Source organism: Bos indicus x Bos taurus, chromosome 24 (assembly GCF_003369695.1).
Source record: "Bos indicus x Bos taurus breed Angus x Brahman F1 hybrid chromosome 24, Bos_hybrid_MaternalHap_v2.0, whole genome shotgun sequence".
Taxonomy (NCBI): Eukaryota; Metazoa; Chordata; class Mammalia; order Artiodactyla; family Bovidae; genus Bos; species Bos indicus x Bos taurus.
In genome coordinates this window covers 22,220,098-22,240,054 of record NC_040099.1, presented here as the reverse complement: position 1 = coordinate 22,240,054, position 19,957 = coordinate 22,220,098, and the positions used below count along the sequence as shown (strand labels likewise).

The 19,957-nt window shown below is 41.9% G+C and overlaps 1 protein-coding gene across 2 annotated transcripts in view; it reads left to right on the top strand.

Annotated features, from left to right (window-relative positions):
• MAPRE2 (microtubule associated protein RP/EB family member 2) overlaps window positions 1-19,957 on the top strand; it is a 187,406-nt gene that overhangs the window by 20,462 nt on the left and 146,987 nt on the right. For both annotated transcript variants that reach the window (XM_027526207.1, XM_027526206.1), the window contains exon 2: window positions 10,445-10,506. Coding sequence is in view for 1 of the 2 variants with exons in the window: in XM_027526206.1 (XP_027382007.1) it covers window positions 10,445-10,506 (62 nt within the window). In the remaining variant the exon portion in view is untranslated. The remainder of the gene's footprint in view (window positions 1-10,444; window positions 10,507-19,957) is intronic.

Here is a 19,957-nt window from a genome sequence, read left to right as displayed (position 1 = left end):
ACAAAATCCTGTTCCTTAGTATTTCATTTGACATCATTTTGCCAATGAAGGTCCGTATAGTCAAAGCTATGGTTTTTCCAGTAATCATGTACAGTTGTGAGAGCTGGACCATAAAGAAGACTGGGTGCCGAGGAATTGATGCCTTTGAATTGTGGCACTATAGAAGACTCTTGAGAGTCCCTTGAACTACAAGGAGATCAAACCAGTCAATCCTAAAGGAAATCAACCCTGAATATTCATTGGAAGGACTGATGCTAAAGCTGAAGTTCCAATCCTTTGGCCACTTGATGAAAAGAGCTGACTCATTAGAAAAGACCCTGATCCTGGGAAAGATTGAGGGCAGAAGGAGAAGGGTGTGACAGAGGATGAGATGGTTGGATGGCATCATTGATTCAATGGACATGAGTTTGAGCAAACTCTGGGAGACAGTGAAGGACAGGGAAGCCTGGCGTGCTGCAGCCCATGGGGTTGCAAAGAATCAAACACGACCTAGTGACTGAACAACAGCAATAAGTATTTAGTTTCTTGAGGGTAGAAAACGTCTTTAAAAGCTCCCTGTGGGCAGGTGTTGAGGGAGGGAGGTGACAATGAAAAAACTCTGAATTAGAAGTTTGGCTCTGTGACTTAGTACCAGGTGGGAGTACCAGGGAAGATATAAAGGAGAGCAAAGCAAAGGCAAGCAGAGAGAACCTCTCGTTGTAAGAGAACTATGATTTCAAGATCTAGGTGTGATGTCATATGTGAAAGAACGTTGCAAAATTAAGAGCTGTAGACACACATAATTATGGAAAGAAAAGACTCTAAGGAACAGTCCTCTAGATCAAATTCATTACGCAGATCATTGGATCCATGGATGCCGAACTCTATGATACAGAAAGCTGACTGTGCCATTTTATATAAGGGACTTGAGCACCTGTGGATTTTTTGGTATCCATGGATGATCCTGGAACTGTGTGGTAAATATTTTCAAGCTGCATATTTTACCTGGATTTATTTCCCATAATAGATTGATTAGGGGAAAAAACAATTATGAAGAAAATTCGCTTCTTTAGAATTCCACTAGGTTATTTTCCAGGTGAGTGGAATTCAGTATGAATTTCTCCATCAAGGAATCTCTTTACTAATACAACCCCGAAACTTTTCGTAAGTAGCTGCTGCTGCTACTGCTGCTAAATCACTTCAGTCGTGTCCGACTCTGTGCGACCCCATGGACGGCAGCCCACCAGGCTCCGCCATCCCTGGGATTCTCCAGGCAAGAACACTGGAGTGGGTTGCCATTTCCTCCTCCAACGCATGAAAGTGAAAAGTGAAAGTGAAGTCGCTCAGTCGTGTCCTACTCTTAGCTACCCCATGGACTCCAGCCTACCAGGCTCCTCCATCCATGGGATTTTCCAGGCAAGAGTACTGGAGTGGGGTGCCATTCTCCTTGGTAAATCAAACCCCACGAGCAGTGTTGGTTGGTGCCACATCACGTTCTAGGGTCCACATGACCCCAACAGAAAACTTACAGGCAGAGGCCATACAAACATACCTGCACTTTTTTTTTTTTTTTTTTCAGAAATCTAGTTTATTTTCCCCACCTCTTTCAGAAATATTCCTCTTACATCAAAAGCAGTGCGGTGACTTAAGAAGAAGTACACCTAGGGTTTGGAGTCAAAGAGAACTACATTCAAATCTTACCTCCCTTACTTATTAACTATGTGACTCAGAGTAACAGTGTTACTAGTGTCTGTTTTCCCACTTGTAAAATGGGGGGAGGGGCGGATAACAAAACTGGATCATTGTAAAACTGAAGATAATGCTTACAAGGTGCTTAATCGATTGGCTGGTTCAGTTCAGTTGCTCAGTCGTGTCTGACTCTTTGCAACCCTATGGACTGCAGCACGCCAGACCTCCCTGTCCATACCTGCACATTTTAAAAAGTTCTGTCCACTTACCAACACTTCTAACAGACTCTGCTGGAAATGTCAGAATTTGAAAAGATTTCCACATAGCGCAAGTTGGACAATGGTTATTCATCTTTTGAGAGAGATCATAGCAACCCTCTTGCTATTGCCAAAGTCTTAGATTTCACATCATCTTTCTTACACTGTTAATATGTTAGTGGGTTCCTTCTCTGGGTGGTCGAAGGAATGACAAGCTATAGATAGGATACATGTAAAGCAGGGTTCTAGTTTTCACTATGATCTGAGCCATAAACTTGAACCCTGGACTGTAAGTGAACCTGATGCTGTTCTCTGTGCTGCTTTTCTGCTTTGCAAACATTCTGCTACATTTCCTTATTAATCACACTTACGAGCAAAGAAGCTGTTCTATTCCAACCCCTCTTTTAAAAGGATGAGTGAAAAATAATTATTAATATTTCACAGAAATAAGGTGAATGTGGTATTTCTCATACTTAGTTTGTCTCATCATTTTTACAGATTTCTTGTATACATTAGTGGTTTAGTCGCCAAGTCATATCCAACTCTTGTGACCCCCTTGGACTGTAGCCCACCAGGCTCCTCTGTCCGTGGGATTTCCTGGGCAAGAATACTGGAATGGGTAGCCTATCCCTCCTCCAGGGAATCTTCCCAACCCAGGAGTTAAACCCAAGTCTCCTGCATTACAGGCAGATTCTTTATAGACTGAGCTACAAGGGAAGCCCCCTTTTATATATAGGCACATGGATATTCTAGAATAAAAAGGTCAATCTGTCTACTTCTAGGGCTAGTAGCAGATGGATAAAGGAGGATTCTAGAAGAGAGGGTCAGTCTCAGTTTGTATAAAAGAACTGAATTTTTTATTTAATTATAAAATGGCCTCTTCAGATTATCTTTTATTTTTACAGAAGCCCAGATCACACGACCATAAGAAGTTTATAGCATCATTACCACGCTTAATCCCTCCCACTCAAATCCCTTTATCAACCAGCTACAATTTTTCAAAAGCCTTTTAATATGCGATATGGGATATTTGCGGTCTGCTTTTCTTAAGGAGAAGAATGCATTGTACCATACTCAATACCAAAAATTCAGTGTCATTTGACCCTTTCTTGCCAGATAACTTCATTTGGGTTTGGTTTCCCAAAGAGCTCAGCTCTTTGCTTCCCGGCAGTCATGGCTCTGGTCCCCTGAGAGAGCTGAACTGGGCAGTCTCTGGGCTTCCTCCTGGTGCCCTGGGAGGGCTCTGAGCCCAACCGGAGGCCACTAACTGAGGCAGTGGTCAGTGGAGACACGGCGCTCAGAAAGGCTGACATCAAGGAGGCTCTGAGGATCTGTGACCTTTCGCTCACGCTTACAAACTGCATGATTCCTAGAAAGCCATGGGCCTCCCACACTAAAGAATGTAATCTACAACTGCAGTATCTCCAAGCAGCTTCAGGGAATTTGGAATTCAGGATACAGCTCATTCTGAAGATGCAGATAGCTGAGTCAAGTCCTGGGAAGAAAACCTGGGTTCAGGTCCCAGCAGTGTTCTGTTCTTGGAAAAGCTCGGAGCAGCTGGGGAGGTGGGAATAACTGCTTATTTGTAGGAGGAGGGTGCCTTAACTTTGCCTTGAGCAGAAGCCTCGCCAGCTAGATATGTATTGTGTATGTAGTCACTTCAATCATATCTGATTCTGCAACTCTGTGGACTGTAGCCCGCCAGGCTCCTCTGTCCATGGGATTCTCCAGGCAAGAATACTGGAGTGGGTTGCCATGCCCTCCTCCAAGGACTCTTCCTGACCCAGGGTTTGAACCCGAGTCACTTACATCCCCTGCCTAACCCTAGGGGTTAGGTGGGCAGGTGGGCTATTTACGGCTAAGCCACCAGGAAAGCCCCCACTGGCATGGGGAGCCATTCCCTTCTCCCAGGATCTTCCCGACTCAGAGATTGAACCCATATCTCTGTGTCTCCTGCCCTGGTAGGCAGGTTCTTTACACCAGCACCACCTGAGCAGCCACAGGTATATTGGGTTAGCCGAAAAGTTCATTGGGTTTTCCCATAACATCTTATGAAAAACTTGAAGTTTTTGGCCAACCCAATAGCACTGAAAAAAAAAGAACTCTTCCTTTCAATATGGCACAATTGGCAATATTTTTACAACCCTTTTTTCATTCTGACATATCGCTTATGTACCTGTGGTTTTATGGCTAGACAAGGAAGTAGTGTTTTGGACGGATTTGGAACAAGGATGGAAGTTGTACTGTTCCCCACCCATGAGATGCCAGAATTCTGAGTTTGCTCAAAGAGGATTTGAAATTTCCAGAGGTTGGGGGAAAACAAAATGTGCTTTGTTAAAAGAGTTTGACTGTGTCATGACTCTCTTCCGAACAAAGACATTTGGTCTTTTCAAGTAAAACAAATCCAACAGACAGAGCAGGAGAAATTAACTGGTTTACGGCCACTCATTTCTGGGGTGGCTGACTAGTGCTCAAAATGAGAAGAGTCAACAGGGTCTCTCCTAAGGTGAAGAGAAAGTCCACCATCTCCTCTCTGTGGGGTGATTACATGTGTGTGTGCTAAGTCACTTTAGTTGTGTCCTGCTGTTTGCGAGCCTGTGGACTGTAGCCCTCCAGGCCTCTCTGCCCATGGAATTCTCCAGGCAGGAATACTGCAGTGGGTTGCCATGCCCTCCTCCAAGGGATCTTCCCAACCCAGGGATCGAACCCACGTCTCTTATGCCTCCTGCCTTGGCAGGTGGGTGCTTTACCCCTAGTGCCATCTGGGAAGCCCAGGGCAATTACAGTTAGATCCTTATTTAGTGTGTGGCGCAGGTTAGAATACAGAACACCGGCCTTGTCATCAACAAACCACAAAGGATGAAATTCTATTCCTGTGCAAATAAGATATGGGAAGTTTGGAACTTTGTGGAAAGCATGAACTCGAAAGTAGGAGAGATCGTTTCTAAAATGCAGAGTGTATCACACTGCCATTTAGAAGTCATTTTTTTAATACATCAACTTCCCATTAGCTATCTATTTTACATATAATAATGTATGATGTTTCAATGCTACTCTCTCAATTCCTCCCAACACAGGGAGCTCAACCCAGTGCTCTGTGACAACCTAGAGGGGTGGGCTGGGGTGGAGGGTGGCAGGGAGGTTCAGGAGGGAGGGCACATATGTAAATTTATGGTTGATTCATGTAGTTGTATGGCAGAAATCAGTACATCATGAAGCAATTATCCTCCAATTAAAAATACATTTTAAAAAAGTCATTTCTGGTTTGCGGTATGTGTATTTGTGTCAGCATTTTGGCTGGGAAGGTAAATGTAAGAGAAAGAGGAGATAACAGCAGAGAAAGTTCCAAGACAGGCAAGATTGGACAGTGAATGCTTGGCAGTGGGTTCTGAATGCTAAAACTGTGGGTGAAGATTATTTTTCTTGGATCTGCACAACATGGAGCAAATTCCTGACCCCATCTGGCCCGCTGCCTTGGGGCTTTTGTACTTCTCTGAAAAGGTGGCAGGGGTGGGGGGGCGGCGGGAAAGAAGAGGTATCTTGCTCAATTCTACTTGTTGTCCAAGCTCCTGATTTTGTTAAGTTAAACTTTATTTTGAGACAATTGTACATTAATATGTAGCTGTAACAAACAATATAGAGATATCTGCTCAGTTTCCCCATCAGTGGTAACATCTTGAAGTTCTGTGTACAAGATTACAATCAGGTTATGGACATTGATGCATGTTTAAGGTACATAACGTTTCCATTCCCACAAAGGTACCTAGTTTTGCCCTTTTATAATCATACCCTTATGGCAGAAAGTGAAGAGGAACTAAAAAGCCTCTTGATGAAAGTGAAAGTGGAGAGTGAAAAAGTTGGTTTAAAGCTCAACATTCAGAAAACTAAGATCATGGCATCCGGTCCCACCACTTCATGGGAAATAGATGGGGAAACAGTGGAAACAGTGTCAGACTTTATTTTTTGGGGCTCCAAAATCACTGCAGATGGTGACTGCAGCCATGAAATAAAAGACGCTTACTCCTTGGAAGGAAGGTTATGACCAACCTAGATAGCATATTCAAAAGCAGAGACATTTGCCAACAAAGGTCTGTCTAGTCAAGGCTATGGTTTTTCCTGTGGTCATGTATGGATGTGAGAGTTGGACTGTGAAGAAGGCTGAGCGCCGAAGAATTGATGCTTTTGAACTGTGGTGTTGGAGAAGACTCTTGAGAGTCCCTTGGACTGCAAGGAGATCCAACCAGTCCATTCTGAAGGAGATCAGCCCTGGGATTTCTTTGGAAGGAATGATGCTAAAGCTGAAACTCCAGTACTTTGGCCACCTGATGTGAAGAGCTGACTCATTGGAAAAGACCCTGATGTTGGGAGGGATTGGGGGCAGGAGGAGAAGGGGACGCCAGAGGATGAGATGGCTGGATGGCATCACTGACTCGACGGACGTGAGTCTGAGTGAACTCCGGGAGTTGGTGATGGACAGGGAGGCCTGGCATGCTGCGATTCATGGGGTCGCAAAGAGTCGGATATGAGTGAGCGACTGAACTGAACTGAATCATACCCTCTTCCCTCCAGCCCTCACTTTCTCCTCAACCCCTGGCAACTGCTAACCTGTGCTCTCTTTTTGTAGTCTTCTAATTTTAAAAATGTTAGATAAATGGAATCATCCAGTATCTAACTTATGGATTGACTTCTTTCACTCAGCATAATTCTCTGTAGATCCAACCAAGTTTTGCAGTAGTCTTTTTTTTTCTTGATGTGTAATATTCCATGGAATGGGTATATCAGTTTGTTTAACTGCTAACCTGTCAAAGGACATCTGGGTTGTCTTGATTTTGGCTACTATGAATAAATCCACTAATAAAAAGTTTTAACTTTCCTGGAAAAATGCCAGGAGTACCTTGGGTGGGTTGTGTGGTAGCTGCATGTTTCATTTTTGGTTTGGTTTCGTTTCTTATGACAGTCGAATATTTTCTAGAGTAGCTGAGCCATTTTACATTCTCATAGGCAATATATGAGTGATCTAGTTTCTTCTCATCTTCATCAGAATTTTAGTCAGTTCAGTCACTCATTCCTGTCTCTTTGTGACCCCATGGACTGCACCACGCCAGGTTTCTCTATCCATCACCAGTTCCTGCTCAAACTCATGTGCATCGAGTTGGAGATGCCATCCAACCATCTCATCCTCTGTCATCCCCTCTCCTCCTGCCTTCAATCTTTCCCAGCATCAGGGTCTTTTCCAGGGAGTCAGTTCTTCACGTCAAGTGGCCAAAGTATTGGAGCTTCAGCATCAGTCCTTCTAATGAATATTCAGGACTGATTTCCTTTAGGATTGACTGGTTTGATCTCCTTTAAGTCCAAGGCAAGTTCAGTTCAGCTCAAGTCGCTCAGTCATGTCCGACTCTTTGTGACCCCATGGACTGCAGCACACCAGGCTTCCCTGTCCATCACCAACTCCTGGAGCTTGCTCAAACTCATGTCTGTCGAATCAGTGATGCCGTCCAACCATCTCATCCTCTGTTGTCCCCTTCTCCTCCTGCTTTCAATCTGGGAAATATTGAAGTCAAAGGCAAACCACTTTAGTATTCTTGCCTCGAGAACCCCATGAACAGTGTCAGAATTTCAGAATGTTACTATTTCTTATTCTGGTCATTCTGATACGTGTCTGGTGATATCACATTACAGTTTTGTTCTTTTCACTGACCTCGTGGCTGACAATGTTGACTGTCATTTCATGTGCTCATCTGTATATCCTCCTCAGTGAACTGTCTGTCAGTGTCTTTTGCCCTTTTCCTAATTGTTTTCTGAGTTTTGAGAGTTCTTATTCTAGATACATGTCCTCTGTCAGATGAGTGGTCTGCAAATACTTTCTCCTGGTTTATACCTTATATTTGTATCTGCTTCACATGAATAACAGTTCTTAATTTTGGTGAAGTCCGATTTGTCAATTTTTCTCTTGTGTGGATCATATTTTCCATTGTCAAAAACATAAAACTCTTCGTCAGGTGCTAGATCCCAAAGCTTTTCTCTTATTTTAGAGTTTGTCTGAAAGTTTGATAGTTCTGCATTTCACATTTACACAGTGATCTATTTTGAGATCATCTTTTTAAAAATGTGAAATTTATAGGCAATAACTTGTCTATATGTGCCAGACAGCCCAGAGAAAAACATTCACCTGGCCAGCCATGCCCACCTAGATCTTCACCCTCACAAGGCCATATCTTACTGAGCATCTTCTATATCCCAGGAGTGTACCAGGAGCTCTCCAGGAGTTTCAAATCAGTGGCAAAGCCTGGCTTTTACAATGATGCCATGTGGACTTAACAGCAGAGTCTGTCAGACTCAATTAGGACTTGTTACTCTAGTTGCGTCATACTGAGAGACTGCTCCGCTGCTCCTAGCCTCAGTCTTTTCATTTTAATAATATGGATTTGAGGTTTGAATTAGATAAAATATGTCCAATGACTTGTGCAGGGGTATTCAATAAATGGTCTCATTCTTCCCCAAACTGATCCATTGCAGCTGTTGAAAAATTCGTAATGGGCTGTTGTAGTCAGAACAGAAAAAGGCCAATTGTGTACAGCTGACCTTGACTTTTCTAAGGGCTAATTATCTGGTTTATAGAAAAACCAGGAATCTTACACTCTTGCTTCCTAGCTTCATAGCCAGCATTTTGCCTAGTAACATAGCTACTTGTACTAGCTAAATAAAGACAGCAACTGAAAAATTTTTTCTGATTCAGTTAAAATATCTTAAAGATGGGAGGACTTGGGAAAAGGAACTGATGTGGATGGGAACAGATTTTTTTAAACCAGACTTTTTTAGTTTTATTAACTCTTGTTAAATTATGGGAAAGATATGAAACACTCATAAAATTAAATTCTATGAAGTATGTGAGGAATTTCTGTTAAGGGGGAAAAAAGTAGCTTACCTGACTGACGTCAGTTCTTGAAACCATTCACATTAAATTTTCTGATTTTTATGCAAGCCAAATTATATAAATGACTTTTGAACTCTCTTATTGAATGGTGTAACACTGACAATTCAGCTGTTGCCATTGCTTGTCATCTCAGCACCTACCATTTTGTTGTTTGCTTTTTTTTTTCCCTTTTCACCATCTACTCGTTCCCTTATTTAAAAAAAAAAATTGTAAAATGCCAAATGCCTCTCTTTTTTTAAAAAAATTGATTATTTATTTCTGGCTGTGCTGGGTCTCCATTGCTACAGGCAGACTGTCTCTAGTTACGGTGGTTGTGGGCTCCTCTCTCATTCCAGTGTGCGGGCTTCTCAGGATGGTGGCTTCTCTTGTTGTAGAGCTCAGGCTGTAAGGTGCACAGGCTTCAGTAGTTGTGGCTCATGGGCTCAGTAGTCGTGGTGCCCAGGCTTAGTTGCTCTGTGGCATGTGGAATCTTCCTGGACCAGAGATCGAACCCATGTCCCTTGAATCGGCAGGCACATGCCCAACCACTGGGCCACCAGGGAAGTCCCTCTTTTCTCTTGCTTAAAATCTTTCTCCCAGGGACATCTGCAGAACTATGTCTGGGATTAATCACATTGTGTTGGATCTGTCACAAATATTTTATTTTTGTACAGTTGATTTTAAACTAAACAAGCACCAAAGGCTTTTACAAAATGGCCACATACAGAAAACATAGACAAGCAACGTGCAGGGCGAAGGCTTAGGTGGCAGGTGGAGAGGGGTGATTTCTAGTTGGGGGTGGCGGGAAGACCCCTGCGGCTCCCACTAATCTGTACCTCGGGTCCTTTTTAGTAGCATCTACTTAAGCCACAAGCAGCTGCCCCAGGTCCCATTCACCCCCAACCTGGGACCCCCAAAACCCAGAGCTCACAAGCATTTCTCAGCCTCTGGAATCAGATCTGTCCCTCATCTATTTACTTTATCATTTAGTCAAAGCAGATTTGAATATAAATAGCAAACTCGTATAAAAGAAAGTAATTCCTTGGCTGTGTGTATATATATGTGTGTGTGTGTATGTGTGTATATATGTTTGATCCTGGCATTGTTTATAATGCTTATCCTGTTAAAATTAAACACATCTTTTAACTAGAAGAATAAGCCTATGTTGATACTAGATATAAAATCTGCAAATTAACCCAACTTTGGGAAAGTCAGTACTTTAATTGATATTGGCATTTGATACCTCACTGGGGGCCCTAGTTCCTCAGATTATATGCTAACACATGATTCCCATCACACCAGGCTATCAGGGTGGGGGAAGGTAAAAAAATTCCCTTTATAGGACTATTATTATATAAACACTCTCAAACTATAATCGATCAACCCAAGGATTGATATAATAATGTAGCTGAGAAACCTAGTGTTTGGCTGACTTTCTCTCATATGATACAATCAACTGAATGTGGATATTCTGTGCACTTTTTCATTTTCTCTTCCATTGCTGGCCACACCCAATGAACTAAATTATAACTCTCTGCTCCTATGTTTTCATCAGATTAAATGCTTTTTTCCGTGTTTTTTTTTTTTCTCATTTGTTCTATGCCAGTATCCCATTTCTCAGAGGAATATTTCATCTCGACAGCCAGGGAGAGAGCCTGGATGCTCAAGGTAAGGTTTAAACATAAATTATGTTGCACGACTCCCTGTTTACAGATTAAATCGGAGTGCATATTACTGATGCCTTTGTAACAAATTTACTTTCAAAATTCCATTATACAGTTAAAGCGAGTATTCCAGCAAACATGCTTCACTCGCACATTATTTTTCAAGCAACATTCCATTTCCCATGTGTACCAAGAGCTAATTAGCTGTTATCAGCAATTCCTCTAAAAATGCTCACGCCAGTTGAAGTTTAATTTTGGAGATTTTCCTGGTGAGAAGTGAACTGAGAAAATACCAAGATACCTCAGGATATTTCTAATTATTAAGAAGGGATTATTTGTTAAAAATCCAGGCCACTGCTCCATTGACTTTAAAATAGAGATGGGTGTCTTAAAGGAGATGAAAGCTCAGAAAGCGTCATTTTTTTTTTTTTTTTCCAGTTTGGGATTTGTGTTTGAGACACAATCATTTGACCTTCTGTTATTTCCCACTGGTGCGCTATCTAATATTCCAGGAGCTCACTAGAACAAAGGAGCAATTAACTGAAATTCCACCAGATGGCAATATTTGGAAAGCCATCCTGAGAGATTTCAAAGCTGTGAGCTACTTTTGTTCACACAGGGAATAGTCTCACCAAGTGTAACATCCTGGATTTCATTCGGGGTGCTCTAAAGATCTTTGGTTTTATTTTTCTGCCCATATCATTGAAACTTTTACAGCGAGTAGGGGACAGATGTGTGTGTTTGGGGGTGGGAGGGGTGGAGTATGTGCTGTTTTATTTTGTATCACTCTGAAAGGATAAAATTAACAACTTCATTCTTCAGTAATTTTCCAAACAGTATTGGTGAGTACTAAAAGCTCAAATCAATGGGTAATATACCGTGTTTGTCTTGGGATCTCTTTGGGATAAAATGCTATGGTTGATGGTCATTTTAAAATAAATTATTTGATAAGAGAAACTGAAAATTCTTAAAAGTAGAATTTTAAGGAGTTGCCTAGATATTAAACCAAGTGATTACAGGTACAAAATTCTTATTTGCAATGATTAAGGTTTATTTAAATAGGATGAGTAAATTTGCCCTTTTACTCTAATGAAAGTAGAGATGCTGTGTGTACCCTGAGTGGTGCCCAAACAGCTAGACTCTTCAAGAACCAGAGCTGAACCTCAGACAGAGCTGAGACGGAGGGAAGGAAGTAGAAAGGCATCTGAGAGCAACTGAAATAGAAGAACCACTAAGAGGAGCCGCCTGAACTTTCTGTATACACGTACAAGCAGCCCCTAACACAACCCTTCTCTCCTGTTGGTGGGAATGTAAGTGGCTACACTATGGAAAACAGTACGAAGCTTCCTCAGAAAATTAAAAATAGGATTACCATGCGATCCAGCAATTCCATTTCTGGCATATATCCAGACCAAACTATAATTCAAAAAGATATATGTACCTCTATGTTCATAGCAGCACTGTTGACCATAGCCAAGACATGGAAGCAACCTAAGTGACCATCAGCAGAGAAATGGATAAAGATGATGGGGTAGACAACAGAATAATACTCAGCCGTGAAAGGAATGAAATAATGCCATTCGCAGTAACATGGATGCAACTAGAGATTACCAAACTAAGGGAAATAAGTCATGAAGAGAAAGATAAGTACTATATGATATCACTTACGTGTGGAATCTAAAAATGACACAAATGAACCCATCTGTGAAACGGAAACAGGCTCATGAAGAAAGCGAGCAGACCTGTGGGTGCCAAGGAGGAGGCGGGTGACGAGGACTGGGACGAGAGGCTGGGGTAGCAGATGTAAGCTATTATAGAGAATGGATACACAAGGTGCTGCTGGATAGCACAATGGACTACATCCGATATCCTATGATAAACCACAGTAGAAAATAATATTTTTTAAAAAGAACGTATAGATAGGTGGAAAACTGAATCACTTTGCTGTACAGCATTATAAATCAACTATCAGTTCAGTTCAGTCACTCAGTTGTGCCCGACTCTTTGTGACCCCATGGACTGTAGCACGCCAGGCTTCCCTGTCCATCATCAACTCCCAGAGCTTGCTCAAACTCATGTCCATCGAATCGGTGATAACAACCATCTCATCCTCTGTTGTCCCCTTCTCCTCCTGCCTTCAATCTTTCCCAGCATCAGGGTCATTTCCAAAGAGTCAGTTCTTCCCATCAGGTGGCCAAAGTACTGGAGTTTCAGCTTCAGCATCAGTCCCTCCAATGAATATTCAGGACTGATCTCCTTTAAGATGGACTGGCTGGATCTCCTTGCAGTCCAAGGGACTCTCGAGTCTTCTCCAACACTACAGTTCGAAAGCATCAGTTCTTCAGCACTCAGCTGTCTTTATGGTCCAACTCTCACATCCATACATGACTACTGGAAAAACTGTAGCTTTGACTAGATGGACTTTTGTTGGCAAAGTAAATGTCTCTGCTTTTTGATATGCTATCTAGGTTGGTCATAGCTTTTCTTCCAAGGAGCAAGCATCTTTTAATTTCATGGCTGCAGTCACCATCTGCAGTGATTTTGGAGCCCAAAAAATAAAGTCTGTCACTGTTTCCATTGTTTCCCCATCTATTTGCCATGAAGTGATGGGACTGGATGCCATGATCTTAGTTTTCTGAATGTTGAGTTTTAAGCCAGCTTTTTCACTCTCCTCTTTCACTTTCATCAAGAGGCTCTTCAGTTCCTCTTCACTTTCTGCCATAAGGGTGGTATCATCTGCATATCTGAGGTTATTGATATTTCTCCTGGCAATCTTGATTCCAGCTTGTGCTTCATCCAGTCTGGCATTTCGCATGATGTACTTTGCATATAAGTTAAATAAGCAGGATGACAGTATACAGCCTTGATGTACTCCTTTCCCAACTTGGAACCAGTCCGTTGTTCCACGTCCAGTTCTAACTGTTGTTTCTTGACCTGCATAGATTTCTTAGGAGGCAGGTAAGGTGGTCTGGCTATACTTCATTCAAAAAAAAGAAAAGTAGTCTCTGGACAGGCATTGAATACCCTTTGAAACCTGCTCTTCACTCAATGGATAAAGAATCAGCCTGCAATGCAGGAGGCATGGAGACTTGGGTTCAACCCCTGCATCAGGAAGGTTCCCTGGAGGAAGAAAATGGCAACTCACTCCAGTATTTTGCCAGGAAAATCCTATGGACAGAGGAACGTGGCAGGCTATAGTCCAAAGTGTCACAAAAGAGTCAAAGATGACTAAGCAACTAAGCACACACATACACTTATGCCCCGGGAGGGTGCCCATAGATCTGGTGTCCTGGGCTGTCCTACGTAACTTCTGTTGTCCTGGAATAGTATCCACTTAGCACTCCCTTTCACCCTCAAAATTCTGCTTGGTTAATAAGGTGATCGTATAATTTATCTTCTAAGCTGGCATGTTTGAAGAAAAAAGTAATAGAAAAAGTTGACCCTAAACTGGGCATCTGTGTATAAATCTCCTTATATAGCTTATATAACAAATTATTTTTCTGTAAAGAACTACATTGTAAATACTTTCCTGCTTTGTGGGTTGATCATACAGTCTCTGTCACAAGTATCCAACTCGTTGTAGAATGAAAACATAATGAATGTAAATGAACGGACCTGGTTGGGTTCCAATAAAACTTTATTGGCAAATACAGGCAGCCAGTGGCATGAGGCTGGCAGGTTTACAGCTTTAATGTGAGATAATACATGGTCAGGGGACAGGAGATGGTGGTGATTCAAGCAGACAGCCATCCTTCACTCCTCTGCCTTCTCTGCATACCCCTGCTGGGTGGCAGCCTCCTAAGTTAACCCCCTGAGAAACCAGTATGAATAGTTTCCTTGAGTGAGTGACCTCGTCCTCATTTGTGTGGTTCCTGAGATTCCCGTTCCGGGTCTAATTTCTTGCTTCTCATCCAAACTTGTTTCTGTGTCTGCACACGATGCCTATGCTTTGTATTCATGACACAGAATAGCATCCTTACTCAGTACCACTTGAGTGCTAGAGTTAAATACGGGAGTGATAGCTATTAGCAAACATTTTAATTTATGCTTTGATGATGTCTGCTCAGTTGCTCACTCATGTTCTATCTTTGAGATCCCATGGACTGTAGCCTGCCAGTCTCCTCTGTGCATGGAATTCTCCAGGCAATAATACTGGAGTGGCTTGCCACTTTGACCCTCACTAAATAGCTGTCTATGGGAAATATAGCCACATTAGAAATGGGTTAATGTTGACTCTACCAAATTTTTTTTATTATAAAAACAATAAATTTAAAGGAAACTTTGAGTAAAAAATATATCTACCAACACCATTCTAAAATAATTATTTTTCTTTTTTGTGCATATTTGCTATTCCCATAAGTATTTCTGTTTTTCTACAGTGGGTAACAGTGCATGTGAACTCTGTGTTTTATTTAGCATTAGTCACAAGAATCTTTCATGAGTAATCGGAAAAGTCATTAGGACAAAATAGTATTATATTGCATCAATGTCCCATAATAGTTGCTAATTTTTCACTAAAAAATGCTGTACTAACATTTTTTTGTACATTTTGTTATTGTTTTGGTTGGTTTGGTTTGTTTTTTTCCTTAGGACAATATCCCAGAAGTAATATTATCCAAGGATGTGACCAGTTTTATAACTTTTAGTCTAGTTTAAATATCTTTTCTTAAAAGGTTTGGAGTATTCTACAAGTGTTTGCAATTTGAGGGTATTAGCCTCACCACAACTTTATAAGAAACAGTACTTAATAGTAATTAATGTCTTCTATATTTAAAGAACTGGGACAGTTACTTTGTGTATGTGAATGTATGTTTGTATGTATATATATGACATTCTACTTCCACAAGTATTTATTGAGTGCCTACTATGAACTATCACTGGGAAAGACTGAAGGCAGCTGGATGGCATCATTGATACAAAGGACATGAAATCAGGCAAACTCCAGGAGATGGTGAGGGACAGGGAGGCCTGGCATGCGGCAGTCCACGGGGTCGCTAAGAGTCAGACGTAACTAGGCAACTGAAGAACAGCAAATATGAACTATGTATTATAGGGTTTTAATGGTGAGCAGAGGATAGCTTCTATGTGACTTTGATCTTACTAGGGAGTTATGATACACACATAAAGAACTAATAAAATTTAGAAGATGAGACACATCATGGAAGAAACATAGCGACAATACAATGGGCATTTGGGAGGGATGAGGGGAGGTTGAGATGGTGTCTGAGCTGAACTTTGAACATAAGTTGCATTGGGATGTTTGGAGGTGGTAAGATTTGCCTTTCATTCCATAAGCATGTCTTGATTGCCAACTACATGCCAAGTCCCCTGCTACAAGCTAGGAATATAAAGGGGAAAAGACAGAGCTCTTAAAGTTTACTCTAGTGGGATAAACAGCCTTTAAAAAAAAAGTTGTATGCTCAGGGGGCATGGAGGGATGGGATGAATTAGGAGATGGAATTGACATATATACACTATTGATGCTGTGTATAAAATACTTACATATATATATATATACATATATATATATATATATATAAAATAGATACCTAAGGAGAACCCACTATGTAGCACAGGGAACTCTACTCAGTGCTCTGTGGTGACCTAAATGAGAAGGAAATCCCAAAAAGAGGGCATATATGTAAACATGTAGCCAATTCACTTTGCTGTAGAGCAGAAACTAACATAACATTGTAAAGCAAGTATACTTCAATAAAAATGAATAAAAAATAAATATATAAAAGTTTCTATACCGCCCCCCGCCCCCACCAAAGAGTATAAGTGTGATCAGTGGGATGGCTCAACTAGCAGAGGGTACAAGTGGTAGAGATGAAACCAGGGTTTTTTTGAGCAGGGACTTTTCCCCAGCTCCTCTTCTGGCACCGTCTTCATCTGCAGTTATCATGTTAGAATCTGTGGGAGATATGCTTCTGGAAGTCTGAAGTTATTCTGCCTGCACTGACCGACACCGGCCTCCATTTACAGTTCGTTGCCCCAGGGAGCACATTCACTGAGTGTACAAAACCTGGGGCTGGGATCAGGAAGACCTCCATCCAAGCCTCGCCAGCTGATGACTGAGGCAAAGCTCTAAGAAGCGCAGAGTTTCCTGTGTGTTGTGTTTTGTAACAGCTGGAAGGAATCTCATCCGGCTCAATCGTTTGGCAGGTGAACATTGTTGGGTGCACAGAGCTGGGTGACTAGCCTAGTGTCAGACATTCGGTGGCAAAGCCAGGGCACCAGGTCCCTGGCTTCTGATCTCACATGCTGCTGGTTCTAGTTCACCGTTGTAATTTCCTCTGCCTCATCTATACCACGAAGGGGTATGTATGTGTGTGCTCAGTCACATCCAACTCTTTGTAACTGCATAAATGGTAGCCTGCCAGGCTCCTCTGTCCATGGGATTTTCCAGGCAAGAATACTGGAGTAGGTTGCCATTTCTTCCTCCAGGGGATCTTCCTGACCCAGGAATCAAACCCGTGTCTCCTATGTCTACTGTATGGGAGGCAGATTCTCTACCACTGAGCCACCTGGGAAGCCCACTATACCCCAGGGCTAGAAAGAACTAAAAAGTTAGCCTAGGCATTCCTCGTGCCTGTAGAAGCAATAATATGTGTTTTAGTCATCTTGGACCACAGTAAAAAATATATATATATATATTTTATGTATTTTAAATTGTAATTTAAATAGTAATGAATAGTGGTGGAAAGAGAGGGAAACCTGGAACAAATTCCTACATCTGCCATTTTCCTCCCTTAGGTTCTGGGCCAATAACTTGACCTCACTGAGTTTTTACATCTTGAGTTTGTTGTGAGAGTAATTGGCAGTAACGTAAGTGTTGGATACATCATGGGGCTCAGCAAATGTTTATTTTCTTTCTCCTTCCCTCCTAGAGCTACAGGGTCTTGACAGAGTTCCTTTTGTTTATTAATGAGGTGACCTTGTAAGGCTCATGAGAATTAAATGATGGAGTGAGAGTACATTTATAAAAGTATCTGATGCCCGGCTTAACATTCTCATTTCTGAATTTCACTTAGCTGCAGTTAGGTAGAGATTTAAAGGTTTCTATTCCTATTTCTTTATCCCTTTCTTCAGTAGGTTATTTTCTATGGTCTGTGGACATGTTGGTAAGACTGAAGAATTCATTCATTTTCTCTATGATTTGCTTTAAAATGATTTGTCAAATAGTGCAAGATGATTAGATGAAGAAAATATGGCTAAATGTTAACTACAGAATATAGCTTGTGAGTACTGTGTATGTTATTGCTGTTATACAATTTTTTTAATACTTTCCTGGATGTTTGAAGTGTCCCAGGCTGAATTATTTTAGAGGATTGCATGTTAAATATTAAGCTTCTACCATGGTCCCATCTCTGTGCAAGGTGCAGAGGGTATGTTTGGGTAAGAAAGAGTCTCAGCCCTGGGAGCTATGACCCACCATAGCGGACACTAATAAAACGGGCAGCTTCTTCTTCAGGGTGCTGAGTACTATGGTAGGCACCTCCATGGCCTCCTGTGAACCTCCTAGCAGTGACAGCAAAGCCACGACTGGAACAGGGAGGTTGGATGAGACTTCCAAGAGGCAGTGACATCTCATCTAAGACCTGAAGGAAAAGGAGGAGCGAGCAGGTGTTGATCAGAGGGGGATTGCAGAGAACGAGAGATTGTTTGGGCAGAAAGAGTAGCATCTTCAAAGACCTGGAAAGAAAATATGAGAAGCATATGGTGTATTAGTGAAATTGAAAGAAGTTCAGTAATGAGCTGCAGCCTCAGGGTGATAGTGAGAGGGAGGGCTGGATGGACAAGCAGATCAGGAAGGGCCTTGGGAGGCCAATGATGAACTTTGGGTTGTATCCTCAAAGGGATATTTGAGGTGTTTAAGTAGAGGAGTAAAACTTCTATCATTTTTATCTAAGGGTGGTCACTCTGTATGGAAAGTGATCAGGAGAGGATGAGATTAAAAGTAGAGACATAAAGTGAAAGATGTTGACGAGCATCTGGATTAGGTGATGGTGACAGTGGGGGTTCCCAGGTGGCTCTAGTGGCAAAGAACCCACCTGCCAATTCAGGAGACATGAGAGCCAAGGATTTGATCCCCAGGTCAGGAAGATGCCCTGGCAGAGGGCATGGCAACCCACTGCAGTATTCTTGCCTGGAGAATCCCCATGGAGAGAGACGCCTGGGGGTTAGAGTCAGACACCACTGAAGTGACTTAGCACGCAGAGGATAGAGAGGAGGTTGAGCACAGTTTAGAAAGCAAAATAGACAGGGTTGGGTAAGTGAGAGGTCAAGGTCTAATTCATTCATTCAGCACATCTATTGAGTGCTTGCCGTGTGGTAATCTATTTCAGTGTTGAGAAGAAAAAGTCAGGTAAGGGCTATAGGGAATACAAGGTGTATCAAGAAGGGATTAATGGAGAAGCATCTTCTGCGGGAGCACAAATTGATCCTTGGGGACCCCCTTCAGGGATGCCAAAGTAAAAAGTAGTCATCCAAGAGGATATATGTTCCTATTAAGATCTGAATCCCAAAACAGAAAAATTGAACCACGGTATAGTTTTGAGAGTCACTAGTCGGACACGACTGAGCGACTTCACTTTCAATTTTCACTTTCATGCATTGGAGAAAGAAATGGCAACCCACTCCAGTATTCTTGCCTGGAGAATCCCAGGGATGGGGGAGCCTGGTTTGCTGCCGTCTATAGGATCGCACAGAATCGGACATGACTGAAGCGACTTAGCAGCAGCATGTAAACAATAAACCATGAATACAGGTAAAACTGCCCAAGGAGAATACAACCTTGAAGATCACCAATATTTAAGAGGTAGATTAAGGGGAAAAAAAGAGTACACTCATGTTTATAGTAGTAGTATTCACAATATCCAAAGGCAACCAAAGTGCCCATCAACAGGTGAATGGATAAACAAAATACGGTATATACATACAATGGAATGTTATTCAGCCTAAATAAGGAAGGTAATTCTATTACATGCTACAGCATAGATGAACCTCGAGGATGGTAAGTGAAATATCTGTCACAGAAAAGCTCCATTTACATAAGAATACAATTCCACTTATGTGAGATACCTAGAGCAGCCAAATTCATAAAGCAGAAACAAGCATCATGCTTATCAAGGTTCTTGGGAGGAGGAGAAACTGAGAAGTTATTGGTTTTTTGTTTTTTGAATCTTTACTGGAGTATAGTTGCTTTACAATGTTGTGCTAGTTTCTGCTGGACAGCAAAGTAAATCAGGTATACATATATATGGGCTTCCCTGGTGACTCAGTGGTAAAGACTCTGCCTGCCAGTGTGGGAGATGTGAGCTCAGTCCCTGGGTTGGGAAGACCCCTGGAGGAGGGCATGGCAACCCACTCCAGTATTCTTGCCTGAGAATCCCATGGACAGAGGAGCCTGGCAAGCTACAGTTCATGGGGTCGCAAAAGAGTTGAACACAACT